This window comes from Culicoides brevitarsis, chromosome 3 (genome assembly GCF_036172545.1).
Source record: "Culicoides brevitarsis isolate CSIRO-B50_1 chromosome 3, AGI_CSIRO_Cbre_v1, whole genome shotgun sequence".
NCBI classification, from domain to species: domain Eukaryota; kingdom Metazoa; phylum Arthropoda; class Insecta; order Diptera; family Ceratopogonidae; genus Culicoides; species Culicoides brevitarsis.
In genome coordinates this window covers 20331462-20356872 of record NC_087087.1, presented here as the reverse complement: position 1 = coordinate 20356872, position 25411 = coordinate 20331462, and the positions used below count along the sequence as shown (strand labels likewise).

At 25.4% G+C, this 25411-nt stretch overlaps 1 protein-coding gene across 1 annotated transcript in view; it reads left to right on the top strand.

Annotated features, from left to right (window-relative positions):
- Positions 1-25411, top strand: part of LOC134833247 (headcase protein) — a 47932-nt gene that overhangs the window by 5810 nt on the left and 16711 nt on the right. The window contains exon 2 of the mRNA XM_063847506.1: positions 3516-3612. Coding sequence (XP_063703576.1) covers positions 3516-3612 — 97 coding nt within the window. The remainder of the gene's footprint in view (positions 1-3515; positions 3613-25411) is intronic.

Sequence of the window (25411 nt, the reverse complement as noted above, 5' to 3'; positions counted from 1 at the left end):
CTGCCATACAAGCAAAGTAAACGTCATATGCTGATTTGAATGGAAAAGAACAAAAAATAACTATAGATTTTACTTGTGGTCATTTTGAATTACACATAGATCTTAAAGTCCTAATATAATTCTGTCATAATTAATAAGACAGTATGCTAATAAAAATATAAATGTGTAGTGTTTAGATACAACAAGCTCTGTCAACAGTTTTCATTTGCGTTGAATTTTATTTTTAAAAAAAATAAATAAAAAATAAATATTTTTCGTGTTGATACAAACATTTGAAATATAGATAAATTCTATAGTCAGTGAAAGTTATTATGTTAATAAGGCATATAACGTTCTAAAGCAAATATAATAATAATCATAATATAAAAAATATAATATGATAATGGAAATATGAACACTTTCTTATTGTTATTGTTATAAATATGGTGATGTATATTTTTATCATCTTCCATACATTCTTTAACAAGTGTCAAATATATTTGGAATTTAATCTCATAACATTGCTTAAATCCTACGTTTATTTTATGTATGATTGTTATGTAAAGTTTATGCATAAGAACTATAAGATTACTTGATGTGTTTTATTATGATTAAAATTGATACAAATATAGATTTTTCGATATTTTTTTCTTAGCGACCTCTTTTAATTTTATAAAGTAGTTGAATCAATTTTAAGGAAAAAAGTAGTACAAGTAAGTAGTGTACACATGATTTAAATTTATTGGTGCTTTTTATGATAAATATAAATCCATTATTATATCAAGCAATAGAAATTGTTTACATAATTGTTATAGTAGTCGTATTAGTATATAACTTAAATTAAAATCACTTAAATGATGATACTTTTGAGGTATTTAATATGGAAATCATAAAGAATTTATTTTAATTTATTTAGGCCGCTCCAAATGAAAATCAATAGTTTTTTCCAGTGCCCCATTTAAAATTCTAAAAACTTTTGAGGCAAAAAAAAAAAAATAAAAAAGTTAACCGTTTTTTGGTCTTATTTCATATATTTTAAGAAATTTAAGAAAAAAAATAATTTTTTTTAAATTTATTTAAAAAATTGGTATAAAAAAATTGTGGGTTTTCTTCTTCAAAAATATTTTTCACAAAAATTGCTGTAATTTTTTTTTTTCAAAAAAATTTTGAAAGTTTTTTTATGATATTCATTTTTTCAATTTTAACTAAATTGTTCTTACATCAGTTTTAAATTAATAAATATCAATGCAAAAAACAAACTGGCTTTTTGTATAAAAAAAAGTTTTTCAATTTTTTTTTTATTTTGCCTCCTTCCATTTTTTCTCATTTCATTTGGAGTTCATTTGGAGCGACCTTACTTGTTTTATAAACAAAAAAATCATAATAATTTTTAAAATGTAAGACTTTTATTAAAAAAAATGTATAATGGTAAAAAAAGATAAAACAACGAAAATTGGTCAAAAAAAAAATAATAATTTACATGTCCTAAATTTCTTTAAAAAATCTATATTTTATCTATATTTTTCATTGTCAGAAAAAAAAGGGAAAAGACTGTTTTTATGTCACCACACATTGATATCCTTTGTGAAGCAAGCAATCAGCTTTTAATAAAATTGAAATTTGTTCAACTGTGCATGTGTGTGTCTGCAATAAATTTAAAATAATACTTGAATCGATTTTCCTTGTAAAAGCATAATAGTATCGTTACTACTGCCACGAATAATTTTTGTCTGTTTGTGCTTTTTCACAAAGTGTGTATATTGTTTTTATTTGCAACGACATCCTTCAAATATAACCCAATCCATCTTGTTTTATTTCGTTTGACATAGCTTATTGAAAATATATGTATGTATGTAAAAGTCTATCGTGGTAGACAAAAACACCTCTCGTTACTTTTATTTATATGTCTCAGTTTTTGTCGTCTTCTATACAGTCTCTGATTTCTAATATGGATAGAATGCATTGTACGTGCTTAATGTATGTGCATAAATACAACAAAGTAGTGATTTTGAGAGTTCAATAGCGCTTTCTATCAAATGAGAAGATCTTTTTTTATTTGTGATATGTTTTCCTTCTTTTTCGGAAAAAAATAAAAAAAAAATTGTTATTTTGCACGTATTATTACATATTTGGTTTGCATACAAATGACAAAAGTAAAAAAAAATATAACAAGAAAACTATTAAAAAATTAAGTAAAAGTAAGTAAAAACAACAGTACCCAATATATTTTTTTATTATAAAATAATTTTACTGCTCATTTTTTTCAATACTTTTCATACAATCAAAAATAATAAATAACCTTGAACTTTTACATTAGAATTGTGTAGTTAAGTTCTAACTCATGTCTAATATCAAAGATTTTAGATGTTCTATGTGAATCGTTCAAAACAAGAAAGGATACTCAACCGGCGTCAAAACGGAAAACATTAACTTTCATGTTATGAGAATTAACTGTTACTGTATGTTATACAAATATAAAACGATTATTTTCGTTCATTTAATACAAAAATACCATTGATCTCATTTTTAAAACTATTAGTTTTCATATACTCAGACGCTGAGTATAGTTTTTAAATAACTAATAAATTAATTGATGGAAAATGAATGAAAGTTGTGGTACTCCAAAAAAGCCCTGAATTACAGAAATCTTTAAAATACCGCTTTTTGGCTCATTCATAAATACAGTTTTCGGTCTACTGGGTGATTTATTGGATTAAAATTACACACTGCTTTTTTCTGTCTTCTTACACATTTCAGCTTGCTCCATATCTTTTTCGTCTACTTGATTAATAGTCTTACACAGTATTTCAAATTCACGCCACAACTACTTTATTGGAGCTCTTCAGATTTTTGATGTTGATGTTGTTAATACTGTTTTCAAAGTGAGATCACGTTTAACCAAAGAACCGTGGTTTGCTATCGTTTAGTACATATCTGACGAAGATTTTAAGCACACTAGTATTAGATGTTTACGGTGTGCCTCTGCTTTTCTTTATTTCATTATATGTATCACTCAGTGTATAAATATTGTTGAGATCCTTCGAAAGTTAACTGTTTTAGAAAATCTTTTTATTGGAATTTTTGTACAAAACGTGATATCGTTTCAGTCCAGTGATTAAATTTTATTGTATTTTGTATTACTGGTGCATGCTTTAGGAATGAAGTTATCAATATCATGCGACAAAGTAAAGTGTTGACCATAAAACATTATTTTTAAATTTGTTTTATTTCTAATAATTGAAACAGTATCAATGTCATTGATTCAAAAAATAAATATTACGGTAATAATTTTATTCCTCTAATTAAACAACATTTCAGTTTTATTATCACTGATTTATTTTGACAACAAATATTTTAGATGTAACGCATACTAGGTATACTAACAAACATATAGGTGAATAGTACCTGTATAATAGAATGAATTTAGGTACTATAAATTAAATTTAAGGAAATACTAAAAGCAAATCAACATATATGTTTGAACATATAATTTTAATATATTCAAATTAAAATAAAACTTTTCTCGTTTTTTATAGCCAAACATCAGGAGCAAATGGAATATTTTCACGCCGTTTGGACTTTTCGTCTTTTAATGTTTTGCCAAAATCCCGCATTAACTCATATTCAATTAAGGTAAGTTTTATTTCTCCATATTTACATATGAAAGATTTTTTTCTGATCTTATCAAATATGCCTAGCAATAAAATTTCACTTTATGATGCAATTAAAATATCCTAGTAATTAGTCTGTTCGACTTTTTCTTTTAATCTATATCATAAAAATACATTTAGATAAATACACTTTTGCTAAACAAAAAATGTCGAAATGCAAGAAAAATTGTTGTGTTTTTTGAGTACAATGATTATAATTTAAAAGACTTAAATAGCAAATTTAAAAGTACTTAAGTTTTTCCACGATAACAACAAAAAATACGTATATATTCAAAAGAAAACTCAAGAAACTCTTTATAATGATCTATTCTGCTACTGTTATTCCAAAAATCTTTATTCAATGTTGTTCTGACATTCGAGATATTGATATTCGCTAAGCATGTGTTCTATACTGTGTGATTTAGAAATTCAAATTTAATATATGACTAAGTTTCTTAATTAAAAATATTTCATTTGAAACATGAAAACTACCAAACAAATTAATTGTTCCTTCACAATTGAACATCTGTAAAAAACCTCAATGAAGGGAACAAAACACAAAGAATAATAAATTTCCTTCTCTTTTAACAAAGATCATATGTTTATTTATGTTATTGTAAGTCAGTGAGAAATACATACTTTTATATATCTTTTAAAGTTAAAGTTAATTAAAGTTAAAGTTAAAATTAACTAACAAAATTTTCCCATTAAATGAGATAAATTAATAACACTTTTTTTTATTTATAATTTGTTGCTTTACATAAAATATAGTTTGGTATGCAATCGATATGCAATAATACTTTTAAAAATATACTGTAAATTATAGAAATCATTGAATGGTAATCAATTAAGTTTAGAAAGTAAAAAAATATTCCTGAAACAAAACATCCCAAACTTCTAACTTCAAGCACATATCCTAGACTTCAAGGTTTATTAGGTTTTTATGTACCTTATTGCAAACAGTTAAACTAAAATTGATTATTCTTATTATATATTTTTTCGATCGTTATTTTATGCTTTTAAAATGTTGGGGCTTTGCAAAAAATGAGAGAGCGCAATAAGATTTGAAAATTAAATAAACAATGAGTATCCACATGAATTAATAATATTAGTCATATTATAGAATTTGACAAATTTGTACAAAACTATAATGATAAAAACAACTTACGCCATTAAGACGATTGAAAAAAGAAAAACTTTATGTAATTGATTACTTATCGATCTGAAGTTATTCTCATGTCTGTATTCAAAATCTGGTATGCCAAAGTTCGGGCGACTCATCATTTATAATTTTGGTCTGAAAAGGATAAATATGTGAAACTTTTTATACAGACATACTTCCCAACATCTTCTCTTTATCGATACATGTTTCGTTACATTTTATTTTTTTTTTTCAAGTAAAAGAAAGACGAAAAATTGACAATTTGAATGAGAAACAAGTGGAAAGCAGGGCGTACAAAACTTGTATCAAACTGTAATAAATCACTTGATTTAACGATATGTACACATTGGGACTCGTTTCATATTTTTGGCGATGGTACTTACGTTGCTACTATGATTGTCTGAAAGTATGATATACTCCAATGTTAGCTGATAAAATCCTTTATAAGACTGAATACTCAAAAAATGCTTAAAAGTTGAGACGTATATATATAAAATATGGTTTATGCTTTATGGCTGGATAAAAATCGTTTTCTTGACTTTTTATAGCGAGTATTTGTAAAAATAAATTACAAGCAAATTGTACGTTTGTAAGATTGTCGGTGGTTAATGATAACAATGTATAAATCATTAGATAATTTTAATGACTCTTGATACTTATGTAGAATTTGGTATTAATTGTAAGTAGGTTATTTTTCTATTTTATTGTAGGTTATTAATATGATACTTGAATAATGTTTTTGGTTTTTTTTTTAAATATTGTGGGCGATTTTTCAATAAAAATATCTTAACTACAAGGTCGATAGATTGGTTTCGGTTAGTTTCTATCTATCTCGAGTTTCTAGAAAATATTGATGCAATGAATCATTCTGAACTTTTATCCTTGTGTGCTTATGATAAAGATGATACACATATCAAACAGATTATAAACACTTTTTCCTTTTAGGTATAAACTATAATGTACGATTTTTACAGTGTGAAACGAATAATGAGAATTGATGCAGATGTTTGCAATGTGATAATTCAAAACATTTTTACATTACTTTTATTTAAATTGAATATTTTTTATATTGAGGACTTATTGTTTCAAAGTTTTTTTAAATTGTAGGAATCTATGAATAAACTCATGTGAAATTTAGCAAGTTTTCACATACTAGATTTTTTAATTCAGTCTTATTGTGTTACATATTGGTGATAATATGAAAAAGTACAAATACTTTAAAACAAGATTTGCTTCGTTTAATGGAATAGACATGTTTTTTCTTCTCATAGATATTTTTAAATTATTTAGTTAGTCGTTTGCCTTTAAATTTAGTAATAAAAATAAGACTCTCAGTTTTTCCGTTTTTTTTTATTCCTTGAGCTTACAATTTTTAAAAAAGATTTGATAAACTTAAATTATGAATTAATATCGGACGATATAATTTTTATTGCGTTCCTTCATTTTAAACAATTTTCGTTAGAGAAAAACAAAGAAAAAATGCTAACATTTTATCAAAGCTTATGCTCTACAATTAAATCACGTAAATTATATGTGCTCGAGAATTTTCACCCATAATTTTAATGCTAGACATTATTTTTTGAATTGCCATTGTTATCTTTATTTTAAAATATTTTTTGAAACGAAAATTGAAATTCTTGTAATAATAAGGAATAGGTAAATGAACGATTGGAATTATTTTGTCTGTGTATAATATATAAATTAGAGAATTTACATAAGAAAAGTTTTGATAAATCTGTTAGAAAATATTTTGAATGAATTAGGTAAGATAAAATTTGTATTCTTCTTATTTTAATTAGCTTTTACTTTGAAAATTTTAAAGAAAATGGGCACATGATATAAATTAAATATAACTTCTCAAATGTTTAAATTCATATTCATTCTATTGAATTTTAAGTCAACATAAAGCGCCTTTTTTTGTCATCAAAAAAGACTTTCTATCATTGTACCTACTCTGATTGAACAATAATATAATTCAAGGAAAAGGTCAAGTCATGTACATGCAATATAAAAGAAAAATAAAATTTTGCATACATTTGTAGACATTGTACATACACGAGAAAAACATTAAAGTCGATATCCTGCCATTATATTATATGGTCTATCGCTTTTTTAGACCATTGAACTTTAGCGTGTGTGCAATACAAACAAAGTTTGAACGAAGCGAATTTCTAACGTAGGTACCTACATGATAGAAAAACGCTTTTCCGATAATTTTAAATTTATTATTTATAGTATCTTCATGTTGCTTGTCGTCTCATCGTTTTTTTTTTTTTTTTTTTTTTTTTTTGATGACAAAAAAAAGTTTATACGGTGTTACCTTCCATAAGTGTACATAAACAATAATTCATGAATACCTTCTATTTTTGTACTTTATATGTATATACTATACCCAAAACTATTGTAAGACTTGTTTCATGTTCTATTCGAGTATGAAATATTTGTTAGATAGGCGTTCGACCGTGAAAACAAAATAACTTTATATAAACTGGTAAATTAATAACAAGACGAACAAAAAATAAAGATATCACATTTTTCCTCTTAAAAGTTCTGTGAAGGAGAAATGTTGTTCTAACTTAAATAAAATCGTGTTAAATAAAATGCTAACTGCTTTAACCTTGAACCGTTAAATCTTGAAACTAATAAAAATTCGGATAAGACATTCTAATTGGCCAAAAATGAGAGGTAAAAATGCGTGAACTCGCATTTATATGGGAAGCCGGAAAATTTTTCTCTTTGTCCTCTCGGCCACCATACCTCACACTTTCCTTATCTGACTTTCGCAACATGCGTAGACTGATATCACGCACAAATCAGCTGTTCATTCATTTCATGTTTGGTGCGTTACAGTGAGTACTACATACTTCTCCTTGAACTTGGCCTTGATTGTGCGTGTACGCGTAGTTGATACAAACCGAAGCTAATAGACTACGAATGGACGTTTTCCTGTCTCGTTTTTTATCGTAATATGTTTGTAGCGAGCACGATATAAACATTGTGCGTGTCGGCGTTTTGTCGGGTTTGTAAAAGTGTTAAAAAAATACATGAGTCAGTCTCTGTTATAACTTTCAGATAGCAAATTCAAAGTAGATGTTGCTCAAAAAAGTACTGTTTTGTTTTTGCATTATCGAGAATTCAAACGAGAAAATTTTAAAGAAAAATAAAAAAAAAACACATTTTTTTAACAGCAATAAAATTCTAACGTATAAAGATAACTAAAATATTCATAAAAATTCTAAATGTAAATACGTTTTCGTAGTATAAAAATATGTATTACAATTTTTAGCACTTCAAAACATATTTTTCCTCAATTCAATTGTAAATGCGGCAAATACTTAATGTTGCAACAGACAAAAGTGACAGTTGTGTGTTTTATTTTAGAGATTTTATTATCGTCGTCATATTTTGGTTTTTGTATTTCTATCATTTTTGTTCAAAACAAAAATTTATACAGTAAAGGAGAATTTTCACGTCATTTTCTTGACAATTTGCACATCGTATTTTTGCTTCTCATTTAAGAGTTGCGATATTACGCTTTCCAATTGGATTGTAAGGTGCAAATGTAAGAATGAATAATACAATTTTCAAACAAAGAGTAATAACATTTTATGGTTGTATGTTTTGATCTTTTTTAATGTTGAATTGAAGAAATATATTGTATGAATCAAATTGTTTTATGTGTTAGACAAAAACACTGAGAGCAGCCAGACATGTTCTTACCGTACTTTTTTTTATTATGGTTTTATTTAATAAGCCCACAATGAAAATGTACAATATCTTATTTACTTCTATATTTTCGTAAATGTTAATGGTTACATGAGTAAATTCAATTTACCCCTCGTCATAGTCCTAGATAAGTACTGTCATAATAAGCAATAAACTACAAAAATATAGACTATTATTGAGTAAAAATGCATTACTGTTCATCCTCTTTTCTGTTTGAATGAAATGAAACTGCTCTGATATAAAACATATACAACAGTTTGGAAAAATAATTCATTGAGAACGTTTGAACTGAAATAGGTTTACATTAAAAAAAAGCATTCTAAAGATACAAAATGAATAATAAAGTTATTAAGGTTTAAATTATGGCGCTTTACCATGATTTAAGGAAGTTTTTCTTCCAATTACCTACCCGTAATATAGTAAAGTACACACAGAGTTCTGTTCAATTATTTTTGATAAGATTTTTCGCATTACTTACTTTTCGCCAAACTAAGTATGTATATACTTAAGTTCAATAAACTTAAAAATTCTGTAGAAAATTTATGAAGTTAAGGTATCATAAAATTAATATTGAGTAAAAGTTTGAACAATGACAAACTAAACTTGTTCAATTTATGTTAACTAGCAAAGTAGGTAAAAACTGCTTTCGCTATAGGATATTTTATATACATATTACACTTGTACGCAAGATGATGCAAAAGAAAATTTTCCAGATTATATCTAATGATTATTATGTGTGAAAAGATTTTTATCTATATGTCTTCTTCATCTTCTTGAGTTCTGTAAGTAAGTATCTATACAAATCAAAAACATAGGGAATGAGAAACAAGGCAAAAGCAGCTTGTCTGTTACAAATGAATGAACAAAACTTTTTGTCTTCTTTCAAGGCGCACTTCTACACACAGTGAAAAGTAACTATTTTCATCATGATTATTTCATGTAATGTATCACAATGACATCAAACTTAAACTTATAAAAAACGTAGATCTTTAGGTTTGACGTATAAATAATCACATTTGCACAGAACATAGTATGAGACAAATTTTAATGAAAACATATACATGAGTTTTTCAAATCATGAATTCAAATATCAGCCAGAATCTGTCATGTTCCACATGTGTTTGAATCAATTTCAATCACATCAGAAATTCATGTATGTTAAGGAAATTCATGTGTTTGCTCATGTATCGTAATGATTTTCATAAAGTTTTGTGTCATTTTATTTGTCAACACAAAGAAAAGCATATGTATTTAAATTTCGATGTGAAATATAAATTTCTTATAAATGTTGTAAATTTTACTTTCAAATACCAACTGGAAGTCATTGAAAGAGAAATGTGAAGCAGATGTGAGAGAAAATTTTAAAAAACATCACAAAACTCTAAATTATTTTTATTCTTTAAAAATTAAAAAAGAACAAAACCTAACTCTTATCTCCATTTATTAATTTCCTTTTCTGGTCTAGACTTTATCATTGGTTTTAATGAGTTCATACACGGTCAAATAAGAGACAAAGTATTTTAAAAATAAAAATTTTTAGTCATTTCATTAAAATCATTTATGCATACAAAAAGATCTTTTATAAGTATTTTGAATTTAAGATAAAAAAAGAAGAAAAAAAAAAGAAAAGTTGTGAATCAATGGAAAGAGAAAAGTACTATACAGAAAAGGATTAAAAACATTAAAATCTCTTCTTTCTTACATTGGGTCAGTTAAAAAAACGATGTTATCATAATTGCAGAACGGTTGCTTGTTTTTATTTCTAGATTTATTTATATGGGCGTTTATTTTTACTTGTCCTTTTTTAGCAGTTCTCCTTAAACGATTTCATTCTAATGTATTGAAAACATTATTTTCAAAATAATATAATTAAAGTTTTGTCTTAAATGAAAAGCTTAAGACATATAGGTATACTATTATAGGTAATTTTCTTCTATAATTAAATTTAAAAAAAACATTGAAATTAAAGTGTTGAAAAAATTCTTTTAATTTTATTAACATTCGCTACAAGGGAAATATAGATATTCCTTAGAAACAAATTTTTACTCATACCTCATTCAAAGTATATTTTATTATTATTTTACATCCTTAGATTGCAGTTTTTTATGTATTTTTATAGTAAGTACTAAATATTGAAAAAATCATTTTTATTATTTCCGATTTGGTTTTTCTAAGCTTACTTTTTGTTATATTTTTTTTTGTTTCAAAACATTTGTATAGATAATAAAATGTAAGAAAAACATTTTGTTAAGGATATGAATTTGTACTTTTTTTTTAATAAAAGGTCTGAATTTATAATATTTATATTTCAATTTCATTTGTTTTATTAACCATATAGTAAGTAAGTAAAATAAGTAAAGTAAGTAGTTTTAAGTAAAATGGTTAATTTATATTAAATATTGTTGTGGAGACTAAAACAGATTCCGGCTAGAACAAAGATAATTTTTTATTTTTCACTAGGAAAAATAAATTTTTGATCGAATATAAAATTTATTGTTCCTAAAACCCTTTTGAAATTTACATGACGCATGCCGACTAACAGCGGATATTGGCCATTTTACAAAGAAAAGAGACAACTAACATTAATAGTAATTCTATAGTTTCTAAATATTTCATGTAAATATAACATAAATCCTGTATTATAGTTTCCTGATAAATCCTTTAAATACATTGAAGAACATACATTAAATGACAGGAAAAAATCAATGATACAGAAAGAGTTTATGTAATTTTGTTACTATTCTTTCGTGATCTGTATTAGTTCAATTTGTTTTCCGATTTTAATAAAAGAATGTTTCCAGTTAAGATTGACACACTTAATATTCTAATAATATGATGGTTTTTCAATGAAATACTGATTTGTGTTGTTATTTATGTGTCGCCATAAAATGCTTGATTTTTTGAAACGAGGGTAATGATGTAATAACAAAGACATGTACGTATATCTAGAAAGAAGAAAAAATTTACGCACTTCGGAATCGAAAATTATTTCCTTTGTATTCGTTTTTTTATTACGCCATTTATTTTTTTTCTGAAGAAATTCATAGTTTAAAAAGCTTTAGTTTCGTTTATGTTTATTGTTTATTGTGAACAAATAAAATTGTATTTATTAAAAAAACATTGATCTTATCTTTAATCAGTATTATGTGAGGTCCTTCAAAAAGGAAGTTGTGAAAAATATGTATTATTTTATTTTTATTTGCACAACAGTATTCATACATGTCTAAAATATATTCCCGTTATTGTATATTTATGTAGATAAATACTAGAAACTATCAATATCAATACATACTAACGATTTATATAAATATATTTATTATAACAATAACACAGGAAACAGTATAAACTGGAACGGAACTGCTTTTTGGTTTGTACAATTCTCATACAATAAAGCAATCACAAGCGAAAGATACACGAAAAACCTAAACCGGATCCTTTCTTTTAATATTTCATTTGTTGACGACTCTATCACATAGGGAAAAGCAATTTATTTTTGTCTTCTAATTTTTCTCTTTGTCCATGCATTACTTACTGAAAATATTGAATTGATTGTTTGATGTGTTAAGAAAACAATGGAGCAAAACAAAAACTTATATTTTCAGCATAGTAAGTGGCGGTGGTTTGTATTGTATGTATATATAGTATATAAATATATATACTGATAATTTATTAATTTTTGCAATCTCCTGTTGTTTTATTAAAGACATTTCGATTTTGAAAATGAACAACCGTTGTTTTTTTTTTAGAGATATCAATTCCATTTTTTTACAATTTAGTTTTAATAAGAAGATATAAAAGCATATGGCATAGACTTATGTTTTTCAAAACTTGAATTTTTTTTTCTTTTATAACTTCTTATAGTTTTGCTCTACACTGTACTAAATTAAACTTACTAAAGAACTAATACTTATTTATGATGAAAAACAATAACCGCAAAACATCTATTTTACTTAAAAATTTTAAATCTAGGCTATTCTATTCATCCATTCATTCATAAAAAAGGATATTTGAAAAGGGATGAAAAAAAATGCGCGTGAAGAATTCTTAATAAAAAAGTGTGTTTCATTCACAACTTAAATTTTTTATTTATCTTTGTGTTTTTTTCTTTTTAATATTTTATATTATTAGGAACATATTACATATGACATATTAAACGTACAGTACAAAAAACTAAACCGAAGCAAAACAAAAAGACTAAGGTAAACTAACAGTAACCAGTTTTGAAAAAAAAGTTGTGTTGGTCATAAAAAAATTGTAATGTATATTATTATCTCCTTACAAATGGACAATTCCTTGTTTACACCAAGGGGTGATTCTTGTTAGCATTCTAATAAAAAAGTACTTTTATTGAAATAATACGTGGTATAAAAATGAAAATATTGTCAAACGTAGATAAGTTTCTTAGAAGAAAGTTCATAATCTTATTTTAAAGGTTTAGAGGAGTATTCCAATTTTACACAAATGCAAGTTTTTTTATATTGTTTTGTTAAATTGGTTGTGTGAGATAATTCTGTCAAACTGCTATTTTTGTATATAAATAAAACTAAGATAGAAGCGTAGTAATTTGTGTCGACGCAATTTAGAAAATTTCTCATTATTATTGCCATTGATTACCTAATTAGAAGTAGTTATACAATTTTTACAGTAATAAATCTTTTTGATAAATAATATGAAGTTTTTCCGATAAAGATGAAGGCCAATACAATTTTTCACTTTATGTTGTCCCGATCCCAATCCGATTTCGTCGAAAAACTCAGGGAGGGAAAAATATTTAGTAAAAAAAAATTTTTTTGACACTTTTTGGTAGTTTTTAATTGAAAAAATATAAAAAACAGCCAATTAACATTAAAATGATATTGGATATAAACTTAACTTGCTTTAACAACGGATTTTCTATCAAAATTGTTTGAGTCACTTTATTGGTGTTTAATTTAATGGCCTAAATAGTACATTTTTTAAATTAATTCTATTTTTCAACTGTGTTTAATTTGCTGCAACTTAAACTTAATTAATTTTGTATTGAAGTAGATTTGGTTCAGTATTGTAAATTTTATTACTTTGTATGACTATAACGTGCGACTGCACGATGATTGATATTTGTATTTTAGACATGAAGTGATACTTAACCTAAATCTTAATGTCGATAGAACTTACATATGTTAAACCACTTTATTTTTTGCAATAAAATATTAATAATTACCATGTCATCAATGTCTCTAAATACATACTTGATGATAAATGATTAAATTTTAAAATGCACTTTGGTTTTTGTAGGCACATGCACGACTTGTAAATATGAGATTAGTGTGTGATAATATCAGTGATTGTTATTTTACTATTAAATTTTTCAGCATTTGAGCAGGTTACGGTAAAATGCAGGTTAGTAAAAGACAATCACATCACCATTACCATCGTCATAGTGTTATATTTTTCTTCTTACAAATAACTGTTTTGAGATCAGCGTAGGACAAAATCCTTATGAAACGTGAACAAAATGAAATCAAGTAACTGGCAAATCATTTAATATCAATAATCGTAAATTTTGAGAGACTCATTGAATGAATAGTCAATTTCTACGATCAATTTCAATCTGTTGTATAAAAAATGGTGTTGTATTCTACATTGAGTTATCCGGAATATACGAAGACATTCACTTAACTATCATTTTTACATCTCATAACATTTTATGTGCAATTTTCTGTACTTTTTTCTCTACTTATCGTCGCGTAGTAGTCGTAGTTCAAACATTTTTTTCGTTTTGATCATCGTTGTGTGAGTACAAAAAAAGAAGATGCCTTCAACTTTTTCAAAGAGACAAGACACAAGACCAAGGCCATAACCGTTCATTGTGTAGTATAAGAAGTAATAAATGGCATTAAACGTGTGTTTACATCGTACATGTTTCGGATCCTTCTTGTTAGTAAAATATCATATTTAATGCTTTTATTTGAGACGTCAACGAAGCAAGTATATGTACAAGAGGGATTCTTCATCACCTTTCTTGGGGTACATTTGCATGTAAATAAGTGTGTGCAACTGTTCTGCTTTCTTATACGTTTTGGCGAAGTTAGTGTGTTATGTGACATGACAGAGCCATTCATAAATTGTCTAGCTTGTGGGTGATATTATAGCCCATTATTACGTCCAAAATTGCACATTTTAATGCCTCGTTAAGGTCGTTTCTAAAGTAATATATTTATGTAGTTTATGGGAATTATAATGGAAAAGTATAATATCAAATGAGGTTGTCTTGATAGGTACTTTTTCTAGTTTAGTGCTCTCGTTATTATTAATATCGACTTCATTCGCGGTCATTGAAATTATTAATTACTTATTTAGGTAAATACTAATCTAATAATTGTTTTTTTTTAATATTCTTCGATCAACAAAAAATTCAATTGTAATTCAATTTAAACTTATCTTTTTTTTTAAATATAATCTATTTATTTTGTTGAACAAATATTTAAGTAGATAAAAATTATCTACGTCAAGCACATATACCTACATATGTAAATTTAATAATATTGCAAACGTTCTTAAATGCATATTGAATCGTATTTACATAAACGCGAGACACTTTTAAACGATATGGACTACTTGTAACATTGAAATCGTTCATTCAACTTACCATATGCACGTTAATGAAAATAAAACACAATTGTGCTTATACGCATAAAAAATAGCACTCATTATTTGTATGATGCTTATAAATGCGTAAAGATTCATTTAGCTTATATAAAAAGTATTATTTTGATTCTACGTCTATTAAAGCTATTGTCACATATAAAATATTTATCGATATGTTTAAAAAAGTATATTATTTTAAACTAAATTTTCATCGTCCATATTTATATCATAATCATGATTGGAAGAAAATTAAGAAATCAATAAGACAAAAAAGAGAAACACAGAAAAAGCTGTATGTATAGTTTTTAAATATCACAAAATAAAAAAAATATAATGGAAGGCAACTAAATATCATCCAATTTGTCTGAGTTAAATAAAAAAAACTTTAAAACTTATTTTACCAAAATAAGAAAACAGAATTTTGTCCCATGAAGAAAAAAAAAATTAAAGCGATGAACAGAGGCCGACAAAAATAAATCCATAAACATAAGCATAAAATATGGTGTTGATACTTTATAGTCTTTTATGTAAATGTTTATACGTATTTATTTTATTACCTCATTATTATTGCTCTTCCATGGGCTGCAAAAAAAGGGAATTTTGCATATCGTTTCATCACAACTGAATCCAATATTATTTGCATAACGAAAACTTTTTGACAGATGTAGTGTACCTTAAAATAATAAAAAAAAACCATTGTGTTCAAAAACATATATGTTGAATGTATGTGTCATCTAAAGTAACTTTTTATAACCCCTGACACAACTTTCATATTGCTTTAATAATAAGTTTATTATGTTTTTTTATTTCTGAAATTTTGTTCTCTAAAAAAAAATAAATAAATATAATAAATTTGCTTTGTAAGAGTTTCTAATTTAATGGAATGTAATGTAAATATAAAATTTGTCAAATATTTTTGTCAGCCAGGTTTACTAAAAAAGATAACTTGTGAAAATCGATTGTTTTCCTTAAACAAAGTATATAAATCGATGGTAATTAAAATTAATTCTAAATTGATTTGTTTTTAATTGCTATTCTCCTGAAACAAATGACTTTTTCACGCAAAATTAATTCTCTCGAAATGAATATTTATATAAATAATTTGATTTTGTAAAGAATTGATATTTTTTTAACCTATAAAAAATAAAACTGGTTATTTCAACGTCAAAGAAAAAATAAATACTTAAAATTAAGTGACTCACTCAAAAAATATAACTATTTATTTATTTAGTTCTATTAAAGTTAAATAATAAAATTATTAAAACAAAAGATATAATATTTATCTATTTTGTTTTTTGCTTTGCGACAAATTCATCAACTTAAAATTATTTGCGCATGAAAGCAAGTAAACCGGGCAGATTAGAAGACAATTACTGCCATTCTCTGATGGGAAATACGAACTGGATAAATCTTGTCATGGATTCATTAGTCTAAAATTTTTCAAATTAAGGGTTTAAATAAGTTCACTTTATTATTAGTGCAATGTTTTGATAATAAAAAAACCAAATAAAAACATAATTTACTGTTTACATAATAGCTTAAATTTTAAATGAAAAACTTTTATAATTGATTTCAAAAATGAAAATTTAAAAAATTTCCTTTAAAAAATTTAATATAAAGTTTTAAGAATCCCTTAAAAATCTATCATTTCAAAAAAACAACGATTAAATTTAACAATTTTATGTTTTTTTTTTGTCTCACTTGTTTTTTTTTCTTTTTTTGATTCTAAAATGGAGCGTCGGATTTTATTTATTTAACTTAAAATAATAATAAATATTAAATGGTGAAACCTCGTTGAAAATTCTAACTTGATCTTTCGAAGCTCCACCCCTTATTAGATCACTGCTCAATAGTAAAAACTTATTTTGCACCAATGACCTCGAAATGTACCCTAAATTTCAAGATATTACGTAATACTCTTAGTCTTCTACGCATCTGACGCAATTTTAATTTATTTTTTGTATTAGTCATCATGTGTATCTTTTACTGTCTAAATGGTATAAAAGGGGGAATCTGAAACTACAGGAACTCTTATATGACTACGCAATAGAAACAGCTCCCCCAATTTTATTTTTTACGGATTGCGTCATTTCTAGACCACTAAGGGAAAAGAGAGGCAGGGTGGAGTTTTGCATTCCCTTTACTTATTTACTTCTATCTACTACAATTTTTGGTTAATATATAAATGAAAGGCAGAAAAAAATCAAATTCGAAGATACGGGGGTGGAGTATTAGTCCAAAGAAGATGTTTAATATATCATCGAAAGCATCATCATGTACCATTATCCATGTTTTGAACCAACATTAGGCAGACATGTTATGTATTTATGTGAAGGTAATTTTCAGTTTATGTTAACCCTTTTATTGCAAATTCAGGTTTCCATGACAATAAATAGAATTTTGATTTAAAAATACCACGTGTTTTATATGAATATTTGATGCGTTAAAACAACATGGGGCATAAATGAATATTTACACAATTTTTTGTATTGTTTCCAAATTATTTTTGGCAACTTTGACAACAACAACAACAAAACAGACAGATACACGAATATCACAAATTCTCTTTATGACTGAAAAAATTACTCATCAGCAAAAATTAAGCTACTCATTTTTAAATTTAAATTTTTTTTTTTCGATGTTTTTGTCCCAAAAGATTTTTTTCAAAATGGCATCTATTATGAAATTTTAAATCGATCTCAGAATATTTTAAATTAAAAATTTAAACTTAAAAAAAAATCATAAAAGTAACTGTTAACAAATTTTTTTGAAAATGTTTTTAGAGAAGAAAATTCATGTTAAATCATAATACAAAAATTCGTAACAATTGAAAAAACTTTGAAAAAGACCAAAAAACGGACAATTTTGATTGGATTATTTTGCCCCATTGGAATTTTTACTTTTAAAATGGGACACAGGAAAAAACATAGAAAAAAATTTGGAGGGGCCTCATTAGAAAAGATCTATAAAAGATATTTATTGTAATCATTCGTTTGGATTTAATGAGTTTAAACGTGATAAAAGGTAAACCACTAGAAACATAAAGTTTAAAGTAAAACAAAATAAGTTTGAAGGAAAGTTATGTATTTTCATGTCCAACACCTTTGTGTGCTTTGGAGTATGTATATTCAAATAAATCTCAGGGTAAACACCACAGATACCACATTTTATTGTTATTTCAGGATGCTTGTGTGTTACTGGAAATTCTTATAAGCTTAGGATTCCTTCGAATAAATCAAATTGGGTATTTGCAAAACAAAAATAAAACACAACATTTAAGGATAGGTTAGTTTTTATAAAAAGCAATAAATTTATAATTATCAAAAAAAAAACAAACATTAAGAACTATAATTTATAAAATTATAATTAAACTACCACACTATATAAACAACGTTAGCTCTTGAAATTCTACCATTCGTAAAAAGATTCGTATCATAGCATATATTCCTCTTTTTAACACGAATCTTTCACAAATCATAGCATCTCTTTTCACTTTCTTTATCTCTTCTGTGATTTTTCTGAAACTGTTGTAAGCTTTATTTACATACATAATATAATTTATCACAATACAAACTTACAAACATAAAACAAAATTATGTAGTAGCATTGCAAATTACGAATACCTTGCTACTCGTTTATTTTTATCACTATTATCCTCATCGTCGTTACTTTTTATCATTGTTTTCATCTTTTTGCAGTGTTCATTAACACTCACTCAAAAGAAATTTGATAGAGTTGATTACATCTCATACTGGCGACATTTGTCAAGCAAAAATTATTCGACCAATATGCAACTTAATTTTTAAAGTGCATATTTCTTCATGAACAAACAAAAAACAATTATTCTAGAACAAGGAAATTAAAATACTTTTATAAGAACGATTGACCGGACGAAAAATAATTTAACAATAAATTTGAATCTTTTTTTAAATATACATATTTTATAAAAATGAATGAATGAAATTAATTTATTTAGAAAAACATGTATGCCAATCTAAACAAAGAAATGTTTAGAACTCTTTTAATCTTCTTGTTGAGCAAAAATATAAAATTTAGATTATACTAACGCAGTATAAACAATAATTTGGTAGAAACAACAATATAACCAATTTCATTTACAAGTCGATGTCATCATGGGACAAAAAAAAATTCCCAAAAATATGTTGTGCAAGTAGGTTTAACAAACAAGTTAAACAAATAAAAAAAACAGTCTACTACTTTTTGCGATCTTGAGAATTCATAGATACAAGCATAATAAGAAATGGAAATTGATATCGGTAATTTACAAAATACAAACAATTTAGCAACAACAATATAATGAAAAAGTCGTTGTCAACGTCGACAAAGGCATGAGTATCAGCTAATAATGTTCCATTCATGCTCTTGATGAGTATTACAGAATTCTCGAATATAGTAACGTAGAATACAAAAATTCACAAAAAAAAATACGAAAAGAATAAACTAAATTTTTCTCAAGTATATATTTGATGTCATTTGGTAGACAAGAGTTTTTGCTGTTTATAAAGCGTATATTGTTGCTTCATTCAATAATCTTTTCGTATTTTTATTTCGTTTTGTTTGAATTTTTTCTTCTTGTGGTACATACTTGCATGAGTTTCATTTGGCTCAGTGATGCTGTATACTTGAGTAGATTAACATGTGAATTGAGCTTAAATTTATCTATGTGAAAATTGTTCGTTTATCCTTTTTATTATACGTTTTTTGTCTGTTACAAATATGCTTTAACAAGTTCAAGTGGTTAATGAAGAGGTCTGTCTATGTCACGAATACAGTATTATAAGATATTTTTGTTGACATATTTATTTTATATTGATATAATATGCCAAGATTCAAATATCTGTAAAAAAATTTTATGAACATACTGTAAAATTGCATTTATTACAAAATAATTTATGTTATTACTTCAGGTAATCATCTAATCCTGTTGAGATGTATAAATTAACACTTAATTTTAACTCCCTTTATTAAAAAACACTCAAATCGGCATAGTAACTGAGTAACTTTCGATGCAGAAGGAGATACCTACATGTATTCCCACTAATGAGATAATCATTCACATAAAATTAATGCTCTTTAATTCACTTGGGTGCTTATTTTCTGCATGAAAGAGCAGCATATTACTAATGATAATTGTTAGTTTCTTAATGTGTTTATTAAAACTGTAATATCTTGAAAGGATATACCTAATGTTTTTTTTTAACTAAAAAATATAATACTTGTTTAATTTGAATTTTTTCTCTCGTTATATTACTTCCTCTTTAATATATCGATCCAATTTCACAGAGACAACGTATATGCAAAGCATTCAATGCCATAACCCTGATTGTACTTGTCCTATGCTAACATATAGAGATTCTCTCTTGATATAAAAATATAGAAGAGCGGATACAAATTCAAATATCACACAACGCGACTCCCGCGCTAAAATAATCATTTTGGGGAGATTTTATGTGATGGGACACCGCACCACCCTATGTCTGCAAATAATTTTCGTGTTCTCTATGATGAAACAATTGTGTATCGTATTCTAAAATAATTCATCTAGAATGAGGAAAAAGTGAGAGAAGTAAATATTGTAAGTGTATTGCATATGTTGTGTTAAAAAAATCATGAGAGATAAAAGAGATATACCGGTCAAACTTTTTAGAATTGATTTAATAATTACCAAAAAAAACACAATTAACTTATGATTAAATACTTTACTTGAAAGATTTGTTGTAGGAATTACCTAAATACAAAAGTAATAATAATTTTATACGGTGATATATCAGACTTTGTAATCATCTGATACCATATAATTTCCTATCCCTTGTCTATATATTCATTTATATAAATTTCTTAAAATGTTTTTCGTAAAGGAAACCACATTTAAATGTGATTGTGACATTTTTTGTGAATGTTCGATATTTTGAAACAAAGAAAAGTTGAAAAAAAAATATGTTTTTATAATTTTTATTATTTAACTAGTTAAAAAGTGGTAATCTTAATTTAAAGTAGTCTACTACCATAATTTTCCATAAGTGATCATCGTTTCTATCATTGCTTTAAATTAAAAATGAACTTTTGTTTTTTCATGCAAACTCTCGTTTTTATCATATAACAATTTTATTACCTTGGGGATACAAACATCAAGCAATAATAAAAGCAGCGTCTGCTGTTACTCTTCTCATGAAAGTGAAAGATTATGGAAAGTTATGTTTTTTTATTATTTTAAAATAAAAAGGAGAACAGATAAAAAGATGATTATGTGTGACATTTTGACGCGCACTTTTCACATGACTTTTATGACTTTTTGTTGTTGCTTTAGGATTTTTTGTTTGTATTGTAAATAAAAAAAGTTAAAAAGATATTTGTATCATATATATTTAATAATTATTTAATAATGCAAATACCTAATAAATATTTGAAAAAAATATATTTATTAAAAATAATATTTTGTTAACATTTCCATGCTGAAGTATTAAAAATAATATATAAAAATACAGAAAAAAAATATCAAAATGAGGTAAAGGTATATAAAGAAGTTTTGAAAAGTCAATATTCACAAATTTCAAGACATTATTCCCTTGTGAATCAACATTAATCACATCAAATTTGATTGAAGTCATCTTTAAATCAAATATTTATACCCTATACAGCGCTTATCTCGAAATGTAATGTAACCAAAGCGCTATGATATGCATATTTAATGATGAAGCAAAAATGTGCACAAATAGCACAAAATGCCGGCATATGGTGTTTGTGCAAAATTTTCAACAAACTTTATTCTAGCCGTATACCTATTCAAATTATGATAACTCAAATATATGTGCCTGTAATTAATTAATTTGACACTTAACGTGAATTAAGAATATTAGATATATGTGTATATGATGTTAAAAGTTTTGCATATGTTTATCATTTTATTTTCACTACAAAATGTTCTTCGTTTATTTATAATCAACATTACTGTTTTAAAACATATTAGAAAGTTCAGTACTTTTGATGGCAAATCATACACTATACCTACCCACATATCACAAGAGATTTGAGGTATAATTAATTCGTATTCGTCCTTAATATTAACTATGAAAAGCTTTTGAAATTTTTAAATTAGAACATGAAAAATTATGAAAACAATAATTATTACCATGTAGTTAGTAAAACAAAAAAAATGTTTATTAGTTCTGGTATAAAATAATTGCATTGTCAAATTTTTTTTTTATTTTTATGGAAGACAAAAAAATGTTTGTAATTCTTTGTTTTTCTTTTTTAATTTAAAATAAAAGTTTAATTGCAATGGAACAAATAACAAATAGACATGAAAAACGAAAATAATCATAACAATAAACGATTTCAGTGTTAAACATTAACACGTGAAAAGTACTTTTTTGTGTTTCCCCATTAGCTCATCTTCACTCTGAATGACATGCAGATCGATATAATTGCGTTGACTTTATCTATATTTTATTTAATAAACCATGACTTTCATTTTATGTACGAAACAAAAAATCAACAACTATAACATTAAATTAATATAATTGTCACATCAAAATCAATTTGATGTGTACTTTAATTAAATTTGATATGAAATTAAGTTAATTTTGTTTTAGTAAAATGTAACTGAAATTATATGTTTTCACCTATAATAAAAAATATTTAGTCAATTAGAAAAATAACAAATTTTTCGTATCCTACACATTGTAGATTGCATACGTTCATTCTTCGAAAGCAATGTAAATATTTATGTTTGAATTGACAATTTCGTTTCGACGCAATTGAATTCATTATTTTGATGACGGTTGTAATAAAAAAAGAAAATAAAATAGATTTTCTTACAAAAGTGAATATTACTTTTATAATACTTTAAAGACCGGTTTTATCAATATTTTTCTGTTCATAAAATATGTATTTATGCACTTTTTCAATCAATTATATGGCCTTCAAAAATTTAAATTGTCCCACTTGCACTCCAAAATAAATATACTCGCGTAGAGTGTGATTGTCATAAATTTATGTTAAAGTGTTGTTCAAAAAGGCCAAAGGGAATATCGCTCGATGAATAAGCAAGCATTACAAGCTTCCACATACAACATAGAGTAAATTTCATTTAATATTAACGTTATTTTAGTTGTATTTTCCCCTGGTTCTTTTAAGTTAATCTGTGCTGTGAATAAACATCGCACACATTATTCATGTTAAAAAAAAACAAAAGCTCTAAGATTTAATCAAATTAGAGTCTTTAAATATGGAAAATATTAGAGAAAGCTCTAAATTATACCTAAATCTAATAATTTTTAATTAATATGGTACTTTAAGCTTTTTTGCATTAAAAAAATGTCAAAATCATAATACCTTATCATGTACCTTAGAAACTTTAAATTAAAACATTTTATTTAATCATGGATTTTTACTTACTAAAAATTTACTTTTTACTTAGGCCGCTCCAAACGAAAATCAAAAATAAAGTCCGACTTAATTTTAAAAGTCAAAAATCCAATGGGGCAAAATAAAAAAAAATTTATCAAAATTGATCGTTTTTTGTTGTATTTTCATAATTTTTCAAGACATTTTCAAAAAAAATTATAAAAAATTTCAATTATTTTAATTTTTGTTTTGAAAATCATATTTTAACTTGAATTTTCTTCTCTAAAAAAATTTTTCATAAAATTACTGAATTTTTTTTTCAAATTTTTTGACAGTTATTTTTTATGAAATTTTAATTTTTCAATTTTTAACTTAAAATGATCTTAAATCAATTTTCAACTTGAAAGTTTCAAAGGAGATTATTAAAAAACAACAAAAATGTTGATCAACGATCAAAAATTGCTAAAATTTTATAATTTTGTAAGAAAATAAGTATTTCAATTTTTTTTTTATTTTGCCCTCTCATTTTTTTTTTAAATTTTGGACTTTATTTTTGATTTTCATTTGGAGCGGCCTTACATTAATTAAATTAAAATGTTACTAAGTAATAAAGAACAAAATAAATTCTTATTCAAAACATTTTCATTCTATAATATATTGGTGAGATGTGTTTTTGTAGCTTACATGTTTTCCGATTCAATTAAAAGCGATAATCTTCTTTGTAAGTAACACATAGAAACCTAGAACAATAATAATTTAAATAAAAATGCTTATTTCGGAATCAAAGGAAACCTTAAGAATAAATCTCTCAGTTTTATAAATTTGAATGACAATTTTCATTAACCAATAAAAAACATGTTTCTTGTATCTAATTAGATGCTATTTTCTTAAATTTTTGAACAAGATATTCATAACGCAATTTTCTATGCATCTTAAATATTTGGTCGTGTGTCAATAAGAAAAATTATACCTACGTTTTAGGGGAGGTGGATTAAGAAACTTTTGAAACGGGATGAGAAATTTGTATCAAATCTATGAATTTTGATTTGTAATTTGATTCTAAGTCTTATTTTCTCTATTTATTCATTTCATATTAAAAATAAAACAAATTTTAACATTTTATTCTAGCTCATGTTTGAATATTAAAAAAAAAGATTTTGTAACGGTACTTGAAGCTTCTGCTATCAAACTTAATTAAAATGTTTTTTTTTTAAATTTAAAATTTACAATTATACTTTATGAAAATGTCATAAAACTAAATTATAACCTATAGACAGGGTCTTTGAAAACTAAGTACTGTAAACATTTAAAAAAGAAAGAAAGAAAAATAAATAGATACATGGGCAGTAAAAGTGTCCTGCATAAAAAGCACAAAGTAATAAAAAATTATGACACAAGAAAAAAGGGTTTGAACCATTTTTTACTGCTTTTTATTGGTCTTTTATACTATTTGCATTACAAAGTAAACTCAAACGTAAAATTAAACAACATTTTAAAAAGGATAAAAAAGCTAAAACGGTAATTAAACAAACTAACGATTAGATTAAATTGTCCATTAAATCGGTAATTTGTAAAAATTGAAGCAAATACAGACAAGACTTTTATGAGTGTGTCCGCAATATTAGTTAAACATTACGATGAAACAGAGGTTGTATGAAAAGAAAGAAAACTCAAATCAATCAAATTAATTTTTTGTTTCCATTTATAAATCAGAAAAATTGTGATACCGCAATGACCACTTTTGATGATTAATTTTTGTATCTTATTGAATTTCGGTCGTACTCTTTGCACAACTCATCATAATCACATACCATATCAGCCAACACTAACAATGTGAACAAAAGGGGACCGGAACCAGCTTAATGTCAATCAAATCAAAGCATCAGTAACTTTAATATAG